Raw genomic sequence first — 13,030 nt, 5'->3', positions numbered from 1 at the left:
GTCAAACCTCGGCTGCACCGCGTTGCTCACCGCGTTAAGCGAGCGTACGGTGTGCAGCTCAGCATTCGAGCCCTCATTCGCTAAATTCATCTTCGGGAAGCTGTCCGTGGCGTCAGCAGTGTCGATTGTCTCGGGCAGAACGACAGTGGGCATAGCGAGGATCTCAGTTTTTGCCGCAGTTACGATACTGCTTTTCATGGGATATTCGTTGATCGTGTTGAAAATCGCCAGACACAAGAATACTACAACCAGCAGAGCGAACATGGCGCAGGCGGACTCGGTCGCATTCATGCACGCGATCATCGAGGTGTGCAGCGAACTAGGGTACGAACTGCGCTGCTTTCCCAGGAAGTGGTCGATCGACATTCGCGGCGGAGAGTCCGAAAGTCGTCGAGCAACGTCAGCGTCCACCGAATCAAGAGGTATATGGTCGGTGTCTGCCCACGCTTCCATCGGTCCCGCCATGGGACGATGATGCTGGAAGTCCTGCTGATATTCTTCCCCAGGCATAGTCATGGCTCCCGGTGGCGAAAAGGGATGCGGGTGGTAGGAACTGTCCGCGAAGACCTGATGACGCCCTGAAGGCCCCCTTGGATCGAACGGCGGTGGTGAGCCAGCGTGAGCGGCTTGATTTGCCACCCATTCGGAACCGTGCGCACTGCTTTCCAGAGCCAGGCGTCCACGATAGAGGCCTTGCTGGCGCAAAGCATTTGGCTCTTCCCGAAGTGTTTGCCCTAGTGTTTCGAGGCCATGACCGTGGCCTATATGCCGTCCTTCCAGGGTATCATTGTATTTTACCAGGTGGTGGGACTTTGTTGCTGCCAACTGCTGCCACTGGGCCTCTGGGATCCCTTTTGTTGATGCTGCTCCTGGCGGGATGATTGGGGGTGATCTTGCTTTTGCCGGGGGTCTGGTTTCTGGAAGCGCTGTGACGGCTGCTGGCGGCAACCGAATACTTCGAGGAAATATGTTTTTTGGATGCCACCAAGCCGATGTTCCCTTGGCTCCTCCCTGCCTTCCGCCGTGCACGGCAGGTAACAACTCGTTCTGGCCACGCAACGGCTGCACGGTTGGTGGCTGCCAGCGTCCCGGATTGAGAGTGCCGAGTCGTTTCTGAACTGGGGACATTGGTTGCTGTTGTCCCTGCGCTCCTGGTTGGGGAGGCTCATACCTGGTTGGCGCTTGTTTGACAATGCCTTGCTGCGCATGGGGGAACACCTGGGATCCTCTGCGGCTCTTGCTAAGCGCTGGCTTGGGTTCTTTCGTCGTCTCAGTTGCGGTTGGGGATGAAAAAATTCCTAGCGGCTCAGTCGACTTCCGCTCATCGTCCATAACGTCTTCCTCTTCTCATCTTGCGCATGCTTGTCCAGGCATGCATGCGTGCTGGGTGTACGGAAATTATTGCTCAAAGGGGCCTTTCGACCTTTAGTATTTGTATGCAAAGTATGGGTGATTATGATCCCTGAATGCCCCAAGAGATCGTTGACATCGTAATATTTAATACTTTATTCCTCTCAGAAATCCTCGTTTTGAGTCGATGGTGTCGCAATATTTAACAGTTTATTCCTCTCAGGAATCCTCGTTTTAAGTCGATGGTGTCGCAACGCAGCGGCCACTTTTGGCTGTGGAAATGAGGTGGCATCCAGATTGGGCGCTGCCTTTACAATTGGCCGGGCGACGAATTTGGTCTTAATATCTTTGTACTCTGAAAATAAAAAGAAAGAATTCTTTGAATTTAAAAATGTATACAAACTCTGAAGTCTCTGAGTGCTGTAAGCTTTTCACATGCGGCAAAAACTGAAATGAAGCAGTGAAAACGAACAAAACCTAATAAGAACAACGCTAGAGGCGACACATACCATTTCGCTACCAAGTTTTATGCAGGCGACCTGTTGAAACCGCACGGAGAAGGTAACGTAAAAAAAAAAAAACTTGATGAACATCCCTTGCCCCAAAACGTGAAGAGGAAAGCCGGGCAGAAGGTGGGTTCGGAAAGAGAAAGGGGGGACCGATGTTAGTCCTCCAATCCTACCAACACAGAAACAATCGGGGAGCTTCCTTTGTGGAGCTGGTCGTCCCTGCCTTGTCTACAGCGCATACGCGAAGGGGCGACGCCGTCAAAATGCGCAGCTGTGGGTTGCCCTGGCAAGACACAATATACCTCTCCCTGGTGTGAGAGAAATATGTGCGGGGAGACATAGAAGTCAACTTAAGCTGTAGCGTATGGTGATGCCATTAAATGTAACCATACGAAATCCAGCCGCCCACAGGACAGGCGACACCACATCCCGGTTGACGAAGTCTCGGGCATGATTGTGGGCCGCCCTGTTCCAAACCCCAAGAGGTTGCGTGGAGGCAACTCCTAACGAACACGTTCCCCAACCCCGCGATATATGCACGCATATACCCTGGGGTCTGCTCCTCTTCCTGTAAACTACGTGGCCAACATGCTGCGCTATCCCACATACTCTGGACTTGCCCTCGGGACTCCCCTCCGCGAGGTTTGCAGCTCTCCAATCCAGACCAGCGGGAGGCGGCATTGTTCAGTTCCGACTCGGACAGACAGATCCGGGTTGTGGCAACTTCACAGACTTCGAGATATCCTGTTAGACAAAATTTCCGGCTCCATGAACTGTCTGAGCTTTGGATAATCTACAGGAGACGTTAAAAAAACCCGTTCGCCCCGTCTACTAACATACGCACCCGAAACCTAGCTTCTGTGATATTCGCTGTAGCCGGCACAATACGTAACACAGGGCTGCTGAGAGATGCCTTTGCAGCAGGAGCCCCGAACAAAGGGCATAAAAGTTCCTTACTGAATGAAATGTCAATCGCCACCACCACTACAAGGTTATTAGCCACTTGGCTCATGAGTTAATTTTCTTTTTTCTCATGGTTCCCCGCGCGATACGCGCGAGGCGGGAAGCAACATCCTTCATATATAGAAGAAGAAATCAGTTGCAACATGGCTGGTGCTAAGGATGCGGTCGCGAAAGAGGCACACAGTGTAGTTCATCAGGGCCTCACCACCACCGCGTTTCACACAGCTCCGGCACAGCATGAGCTCGCCACCAGAAGGGGACCGCCCGCTGCTGTCGCTCCTGGGCGAGCGGTGGCGACCGCCACCACCACGCACGCCGCAAACCGGAACCGAGCACCCGACAACCTACAAAGTCCGGTCGTGCTGTCACCTGTGGTCATCGAGGGCCAGCAGCCACCGGCGCAATCCGCTAGAGCTACTGGAGCGCAGGTCAACCCACTTTCTCCTACTCTTCAGCAAATAGGTGTGCATTGTGTCCATTCATTTGTAGATCACCTCTGCGGGCCCGTTGTAGGCCACCTCCATCGTATTACGAGGACACAGCGGAGCTGATCTTAACAACGGGACCTAATGCTTGACGCCGTATGCAGAAGCAAGCCGCCCTTTGATTCCTAGCGAAAGTAACAGCGCTCCATTGAGGCCACACTGATTTTGTTCTAAAAACCAAAGCTTCTCACCTTTCTTATGTCCTTCAAATAATGAAAAATGGAGTCCATGTATTGGCTACAATGATGCGAAAACACGACATGTGTTGAAGTCCAGCGATCCTTCTTGGCAGGTGAAAGCAGTTAGAATTTCAGGTGTTGAAGGATTGCAAATAACCTTTTGCGCGACGCGAGATGAAGCATGTCAATAACTAAATTCTAGAAATGAGTTAAATTAGACTAGGGAGAGGGAATTGTCAGCAAGAGCGCTTTCGGAAGGCAATAACATGTTAAAAACGCTTTATCGACATCCCTCAAGAGGAAATAGACGGTTGTAGTCAGTTGTATCTTGGGCTGAAATTCAACAGTTAACTGAAGGCCAAGGTATTATATAAACGCAAGGTGCAGTGATCGGCAACAATTTCGAAAGGAAATAAATTAACAGAAAGAGTGGCACGGAGGCATTTTTCCATTTTGCTTCCAAAGTAGGGATACAAAAAGTAAAAGGCAGCATAAGTCTTCGCTGCACCTTCGGCGGTTTGCCAGGGTTCAAAGCACACTGCATGCAAGCAGAGTGCATTCTCAACCAAAACCTATCTTTCCCTATAAGCACACTCTTAAGATAAGAGAAAAGCAAAGCAGCTTAATTAACGTAAAATCCCGTAAAACTGCTCTGCTGCATTGAACGATGCGAAAGTAAGACTGACTGAGAATGAAACTAGGGGTTTGAGAACACTTTTTTTTCTTAATTCTTCAAATGATGATTCGTTTTCTTGAGTGTATTTCAGGCTTTGCTACTTCGTCTTCTCGCTGTACGTGGAAATTTTAACCTGTTTATGTCTGCGTGTTTTCCAAGCTCTGAACACCATCGGGCCACACCACCAACAACCGCTGCAGCAGCCAGCGGGACAGGCCTTGGCTGCTGGTGGGGGCCCGTTCTCGCCATCGCTTCAGATCGTCGCCGGTGGCATCCGTGCCCTTGGCGGCCAACCGGATGACTCCGACAGCACCGCCGTGACATGCGTGCTCACCTACATGTGCATCGTGGTCGTCGCCATCGCCGCTCTACTCATCTACATCCTCCGCAGCCTGATGTCCCAGCCGCCGGAGGTGACGTCATCCTTCCCGGGGCTGGAGGAAGAGGAGACGACAACACATCTGCTGTACCCCGTGAGCACGACGAAAGAGGGAGACGATTTCGCGCTCGTCGAAGCCATGCCGCTGCCCCGAAGGAAAACGAGCAAGAGCGGAGTGCCGCGTTCTGAAGATGGTGGCGAGGAGAATACGGGCGACGCTTTTAAGGCGACCGCGGAAGAAGGCCGCGAGAGGGCTGACCCCACAACAGCAGCTGCGTCCACGGCCGCTTCCACGCCTGACGAAGAGCAACGCGTTGTCGAGTTCGTCGTGTTTGGACCAACGCTCGAAGAGAGAGTTTAGAATTCGAAAGGTCATGATACTGACTTAGGCGAAAAATATCGTATGGAGCGCCGTCGATTGCACGCCTTAGAAAGAAAACCTTGGACTTGTGATAGGGTGTACGTATAAATCCGAAGTTTTATTTTCTTTTGTATAACGCTGTGTAAGTGCACGGAGCCGAGCGTTTTTGTTCCCAGATAAATATTGTCCTTGCTCTCCGCTTATGTAATGCTTTTATGCATTTAAAACAACAATAGATGAAACGAAAGAATTGAATGACTGGCTTGCGCTGAACGTTATAAATGCAGGACGTCAGTTATTAGTGACGACTTGTGACATCTGAGTGGCGACCTTGTAAAAACGACCAATAACGCGAACGGTACTTTTTGCGTGGCTGATCCGAAGGCGTGAAATGTGATCAAGAATGTGGACAAAAGACCAAGAATGCAGCTATCGTCGTATGGTGTTGTGTTTACATGTCCTCACCCAGAGAATCGATGAGCATTTGACCCCCTTCCAATGACTGGGCAACGTGACCGCATGGGCGCAGTAAGAGTACTGTACTTGGAAGGGAGGGGAGGTTTGGGGGTTGATTGCTGCACAAGCACCACAATCATCAGCCCCTTGCACGTTTTCACTTTCAAACCTTTCACGCTCGAAGACCTCCGTTATACAATACCGAAATGCCGACTATTTACCACCCACTGAGAGCCAGGCATTTTAGATAGGTAACGATGGTAAAACTGCAACGTGCAAAAAGATGATAAAAGTGAGGAGTAATAACTGTTCACCTAATACAACTGGAGTCAAATTTTTCTACTTTACGATAATGGACGGTAAATTCAGCCAAAGTACCCAACTGGTCGCGTGGTATTGGATAAAACCAACAAAGTGTTCTTCCTTAAGATGGAAAACAATGACTGAAGGCACGGACTTTAAACGATCAGAATGACCAGCCTTTCAACAGTATATTAAAGCACTCTTCACTCATTTCCCTGACGGGAGTGCTCGCAAATTGTTATATGTAGCTTCTAGTGTATTGAAGTGACAGGTACGCTGCGGTCACGCCCACTTTTGTGGAGCAAGCGTTTGGTGTCCGCGACCCAAACCTTAGCAGTTCTAATAGGGTTAGCGTTTCCTGGTGCGTCGAGCCTAAAATCGAAGTGGGAAACCCCGAACCTGCGCACCCCAGCACTCAGCAGGGATGATTCGACAACACAAAGCCGTGCGAGCAATTGAACATTTATTTGATCAGTGGTGGCTGGAATGGAACGAGCTAGTGAGCCTGTAACATCGTTTACTGAAAATATAATTTCATTTAAGTTAGTGTGTCGGGGAGCAATGTTTGTGCGACAGGCTGTTCGATTTTTTCTGCGACGATTTGTAATCCAGTGAACCAATAGCGTAGGATCCCATGGTGTTCTGTCGTGATATTAAAGCAAAAATTGGCTGACTCTATAGCTTAACTTCTTATTTTTATGAAAGATGTGATCAACTGTAAATGCTGACGTAGAATTGCGTTGCATTATTCACTGGCGCTGGATCTGCGGTTCAATATAGCGGATAGATCCTCTCTTAAGCCAGGCAATGCGGTAACACTGGTAAAGGTCCTGCGCATGACCTCGTAGCGGTAGCTTGTGACTCTTGCAGGATTTATCGGAGCTTTGACTGAAGAAAGGTTTCTCACCAACCCGCCCACAAAAGCATTTTTAGTGTCGCCATACTTAAAAGTCGCGTGTAATAGCTCTTGTCGCTTGAGGCCAACGGATGCAACGTGCAACTCCTTTGTTGAACTTCGAATGATGAAACGTACCAGAGGTCTTGGAGTGGTCACCCAGAATGACAGATCCCTAATATGATCTTCAGTGCAGTTTATAGGCACCATATTGGCTGTCGTACGGTTTTTTCGCAAGCTGGATATCGATGCACACTGCAGTCGTTTCCGAGAGGGTCGGAGAGCACTTATCAATATCAGCATTATAGACGGACTGTGCACTACAGGTCCATTCTGAATATTTGTGACTCAGGCATTTTGCGCGATTAGAGCATGCGTGCCTGTATAGGGTAGCCTTGTAAAGGCCAATCGCGTCGTTCTTGAGTTATGACGCACAAGAGCAGATGGCAAAGCCAGGAGAACTCATGCGCTGAACATTCCATTCAGGGCGTTAATCCACGTGTTGACGAGTAAGGGCAAGCAGAGCATGGTGATAGCAGTGGTGGTACGGATGTGCACGGTCTCGATAAAATTGTTTCGTTGTAGAATCAGTACATCTTTATTTCATAATAAAGTTAGCTGCAAAGGCCCTACCCGTGGTAGGGCTGTGGTATCAGACCATGGTTTCGGTGACTGTTGGCTTCCTTCATAAGTGTATATATATATATATATATATATATATATATATATATATATATATATATATATATATATATATATATATATATATATATATATATATATATATATATATATAAAGATAAACGTATTTGGTTGCTAGAGGCAAAAATTCAAAGTTGAAAACGCTTCACGTCGACTCAAAATAAATCTATGGCTAAATGAAGCGTTTTCAACTTGGAATTTTATATATATATATATATATATATATATATATATATATATATATATATATATATATATATATATATATATATATATATATATATATATATGGCCTTCTGGCCTTAAATATTTGAGACCCTATGTTTAAGTGGATGGCTTTCAGCTGGAGTTTGACGGCACTGTTATGTGGTCCACCGACAGCAGTCACAAAGCGAGATGCACAGCCGCTTTCCAGTAAAGTACTGCTTGTATAAGTTAATGCATTTGATATCCGGCTTTCTTAATCCGTGAAAAAGCAATAGTTAAAGTCACACTTGGCATGGAAGAAGAATGCCAAAAGGACACTACTAAATAGATGAATTGTATCAGCATAACCATATAAAACGCCGTTTTGAGACACGCTTCGTTTTGTGTCACCTACGACCTTTCATGACGTAGGTACATGGCAGAGGGATCCGATGAAACTAGCCAGAGAACACGTTAATGCAAAAATAATACGCACTTTGAAGTCCATACTTTTCGTCGCACATATGGATGGGGCATTGTCGTTTCTTAATGTCAGCACAGGATGTTGATTTATCTCGTTGTTATTCAGATATAGTCGTGGTTCTGTTTTCCTAGCCATTTTCATGATAGGCATTTGTGTGCGTCACAAAGGAACATAAAAACAAAAGACCGACAGCATTTGTAAAACGTTGGAACTCCTCTTCTAGCATTCGCCTAGACTTTTTTCGAAGCAAACAGGAGCCAACAGGTTGTAAATAGAATTCTCTGAAACTACTGTGACGGCAGCGGGTGCGTCATCATGTGACGGAGTAAAACGTTTCTTCTCGGTGATATTAGGGCTATGAATGCGGTAGCCGCTGATCCTACTACACAGTTCTCTCTCTTCATTCGCCATAAGGAGGTCATGCAGGAAAACAGAGCAAACCACCTCTGCCCACCTTATGAAATAATTGTTCTAGTCCTGAGCACGTGCACTTGCAGTGCTGTCCATGTTAGCAACTGGTCAGATGGCAGTATATTACATAGGGCTGGGGAATCGGAGGCCACCTCGATAACTACAGTAGGTCCCAAAACAGCGTATCAACTGGAAACCGAAGGGCCAACCAATATACATTTGGAGGTGAGTAGAGCAACGAACAAGCCATTATGAGAGTTGGATCGTCCCAGGGTTAGGGAGAAAAAAGTTCAAGCTTTTTTTTCCTTCAGCTAAATTTGAAACACTTTCAAGACTATCAGTAGAAGCTCAAAGAAAGGGCAGGCCAATATTATTGCGCGAAGAGAGTTGAACAAGTTCCAGGGCTGATCCTAACGCAAGAGTTTACGGTATTGGCATCATATATGAGTATTCGATCAGCCTTCTAATTAGAGCTTACGAGTCTTGCAGCAGTACTGTATTATCCGATCTCGTATTGACGATAGTGATGGGAGGGCTCGGAAAAAAACAGAACTAGAGGGCTAAAAACATTTTTTGATGAGTTTTTGTCGAAGCATTCAAGTTAGGGAAAAAAATCTAGAGGGGGCACTAAAGCCCCGCCTTAAAGGTATAATGTGATAGCGTTAATGCGTTATTGCCATGTTTGCGGAATTGGTCATTCTCTATACTTTACACCCATTGATCGCTGACGCAGTGTGGCAGCGGTTAAGCGATGCGCCAGTACCCCAGCAGTTGGCTGTTTCAAGCACATCCACTGGTGGGGCTTGTGAGGCGCAGGTTGGTTTTGCCGAGCAACCTCTCGCAATCAGTCATTCATATAACTGCCACCTGTCATTGTGGACAAGTTCTGGTGACGGCAAAAGATCATGTGACCTACCTATCTGACAGGCGCCACATTCCATCTGCGTGCTCCGGCCGCTCTGGCAGCGAGGCTTAATTTAAACGGTCGCCAACGCCGACGCCGGATATTTTTTTTACGACATGAAGGTACTAAAGTTCTCGCTTTAAATCCGGTTACCGTCCAGTGACCCCTAAAGAAAGATATTCAACAATTAATCCGACCAACAACACGAGTTCGATGGACGCCTCTGTCAAACAAAATGCGAACTATTCGCATTTTGTTCAGTTACGGTTCAGTTGCAAATTAGAGAGTTATAGCATATCGTTGCCGTGCTTACGTTACCGTTTACCGGGCCTGGCAAGCGACGTCTGCGCATGCGCCGCCACTTACCGGTCCGCAAACACTTTACGGAATCCCTTTTAGCGTTGCGGAGAATTAGCGATCGCTTGTAAACAAACATGGCGGCGCCCTGCATGGCCGCTTCGGACCAAATACAGCACCGCCGCCGCGTTCTTCGGCGCCATGTCTCGCTATACATGAAGGCATTCGCTTTTAATTTGCAAACTCTCACTCATACGTTAAGGTTTGAGTAACAACTAGGCCATGTTTTTGAGATTATTTGCCGATGTTTTAGCAGTTAAGCTTGACTATATGTCGTGTACATAGCCAAATAGCCACGACTACACTGCAGCTCTTCAGTTTCTTGCCCGATTTAACATTTTTCTATATCTTCATGATTTTTTTCCTCGAAAAAAAAAAAGACTGGTAATTCTCTTGGTATATTCATCAGTAATTTCAGAAAATAAAAATGTTTTTCCGGTCCGGTGTGGCGCGCTTTAACTTACTGCCACTAGATGGCGCCACAGTGTTCACATCCAAACAAAGAAGCGACGTTGCGGCACGGCGAACAGGTGTCGTAGTTGTGCTTTTTTTTTTTTTACAGCGCTCGCAACGCAACGTGCGCTGTGTATGCGAGCTTACTGACGTCTACGTAGTGAAATTGTCTACTGGCCAGGGTAGGCAAAGGTGTCTAGCTTAACGGGCACATTTGAAAAGCCGCTGAGTCGGCTGTTAGCTGAAGTGTAGTCGGTACGTCTTTATATGCAGAGAAAAAGATTATTAAAGTGTAGCATTTCACTTCATAGAAATGATTACAATGCATCCGTGTTTTATATAATTAAAAGCTGGGCATCTGCCATCATCATCACTCGTTTTAGCCCTACGGTAACTTGTTACGGAAGAGACGGTACGCTAAAACGTCTTCTGGCGTGCGCCGCGCTAACCGGAAAATCCGGCGTCCGGTAACACGGTAAACGGTAACGTAAACACGGTAACGATATGCTATAACTCTCTATTATTTCGAGGTTTAACCGTTACATCATGCTTACTTTTCACTTCTTAAGAGAGGCTTGAACGAATGCGGCGCAAAGTGCGCGCATGCTGGCTCAGAAATATTCACAGCCTCCAATTACCAAGCGCGGTGATGGTAGAGAAAAAGAAGTGATTTACTCAGAGAACACTTTCCTGCGCTGCAATGTTGCCTTAGGTTACTTGAGAATTATTTATTTGCCAGACCGCACATTTCGACTCCTTAACTTCTGCGATGTCATTAGCCTACTTACTTCGGACGAAAATAAGTTAGGCGCGTGGGCACAACAACCGTACGTTTTAACGTAGAATAATGCTGGCTTATGAAACCGCATATGCAGCTTTTTCGTCACTGTCAATGTCTGCTACTATATGGCAAACTCTTTCTCACTGCGAAGCTTTCCAACAATGCTTGAAGTCTCTAGACATATGTACTATTCTCTTTGGGAGCGATGATCAGTTTTCAATGTTGTGAAGAAGGTCAGCCCCATCGTAGTCACGACATATCTAGTCACGTGCTCTCCGTGCTCGTTGGCCTGGCAGCATGTAGTCGCTAAGCAAAGGTACCCATAGCGAAAGGCTTATTTCTGCTTGTCTCATCAGGTTGTCATAATCAACTTCCAGTATTCGTCTTTCTTGGGTGTTCCTTGATGGCGGCATAAATGCCAGCCTTCGAAGCTTCAATTCTCCCAGCTGGCATCAGTTCTAAACAGCAAAACAGCTTCACTGGTATATTCCGTTTCTGGGAGCGCCTCATCAAGCAAGTCCAGCCACATAAGGACAATTCGCTCAGCATTGGTTTCTATAGAAGTATAATTCTATTTGGCTTCTTCGTCAGCTTATTATCCTTGGCTCTGCCAGCTTTCGACAGCGGGTCTCACAACGTGACTGGCTTGGCTCCTGGAGCAGCTGTAACCAGACCAAATCTTCAAGACCAAACGAGACCAAATCTCGTACAAACTAAGCAGCTTACCTGAATCTCGGTGGGCGCTTCTCGGACCTTGCAGTGCGGTCCAGAAATCACATGAAAACATGCTTTTAATAAAATCTGTGCAAATCGGTTTATGTAACGCCCTTTATTGACTACGCCCACCGGCTAGGCGGCAGGCAGTCGTCGTGTCCGCAATATGAGGGTCTGCAGAATACCTCGGGAAGGCGACATTCGCATATAAAAAATTGTAGTTTTAAATTGTCATGTCGTGTTTTTGAGCCGCGCAGCCGAGTATACGTTTGCAGTGTTCTTTCAATTTTTGCAAAAAAAAAATATCGTCTATAAAAGTCAGCAGACTGTTCCTTTAAATAGAACCGAAGCTGGTTTTACATATCGTTGTTTTTTTTTATTTTCTCTTCTCTAGTCTCCAATTGTTTACAACGACAGCTTGGGCTGCTTTCGTATGGGCAATCTGATGACGCACAGTCAGGGCCTGCCGAGGAAGCCGGAAGCTGTAGGCACAAAACTGACTCTCTTCTGGAAAGATACCGCTGGTAACCATCAGTCGGCTTCAATGGACTACACGGCGCCTAGGTCAGCCTTACTAGGTTTACAAGCATTCAGTACAAAAAAGAAACTAATTATACTTGCTCACGGCTTTCACCAGAGCGAAGATAGTCCATGGATAAAAGACGCTACGACAGCTCTTGTAAACATGGTAAGTGCGTGCTCTATGTAACCATTACAGAAGAGTCGAGGTCACCTGAGAGAATATTATATAGCGATTTTTTTTTTACAATCCATTTTTTTGTGTCCTTCCATTTTGTCACCCCCCCCCCCCCCCCCCCCCCCTCTAGACATTAGGGCCGGCGAATCACATTGCTTTCAAGTTGTCGTCTTTTGCGTCAGAGGCAGAAGCCATCAGTGATGAGGCAGCAAAATAACAAATTGAGAATTGGATTGTTAGATGATACGGCTCCTGCCAAGGGACCCCGGAACAGGGTCGGTCAAGGGGGGTGGCCGCTCCTCCAACATTTTTCGAGAGGGGGCAGCGCCACCCCCTCCTTCCACCGAGTCTCCAATTGCTTGCACTTGGATCAGATTTCTGACAATTGAAATACTTCAGTTCGAGGACTCTTTTAATGCAAAGCACAGCAGAGCTGAGCTAATTGGCTTAATTCGTAGCCAGTTGTAATTCGTAGCCAGTTCGTATATGAGTAACATAACCCAGTCATGTCCCGACAGAAGTCGACTGTCTGACCGGTGTACATGTTCATGATTACCAGAATTTAAAGAAACTATGCACAAACATTTTTTAATCAACTGATCACTCCTCGTGCGCACATTTGTAAAGCTGCCCATTTCAGTTCGTGTTATATTGCCGTGAATCTATGCACCGTTTGATCATTCGCATTCAAAACCGCCGGCACACGGCTTTATCATTTTGCTTTGTAATGCTAGATGCAACCAGACTTACCTCCATTGATCGTGGCCACGTGCACATGCTTTCTC

The 13,030-nt window shown here is 46.9% G+C and overlaps 1 protein-coding gene across 1 annotated transcript; it reads left to right on the top strand.

The window, feature by feature from the left end:
- The first annotated feature begins 2,965 nt into the window (after positions 1-2,965).
- LOC144124256 (uncharacterized) lies at positions 2,966-5,184 on the top strand. The gene is made up of 2 exons (XM_077656897.1): positions 2,966-3,284; positions 4,322-5,184. Exons 1-2 carry the CDS (start codon positions 2,966-2,968, stop codon positions 4,900-4,902), a joined length of 900 nt encoding a protein of 299 aa, XP_077513023.1. The 3' UTR covers positions 4,903-5,184.
- Positions 5,185-13,030: the final 7,846 nt, after the last annotated feature.

The sequence above is a fragment of the Amblyomma americanum genome, chromosome 3, assembly GCF_052857255.1.
Source record: "Amblyomma americanum isolate KBUSLIRL-KWMA chromosome 3, ASM5285725v1, whole genome shotgun sequence".
In the NCBI taxonomy this organism is placed as follows: domain Eukaryota; kingdom Metazoa; phylum Arthropoda; class Arachnida; order Ixodida; family Ixodidae; genus Amblyomma; species Amblyomma americanum.
Note: the sequence above shows the minus strand (reverse complement) of the source record. Positions and strands in the feature narration are given on the sequence as shown.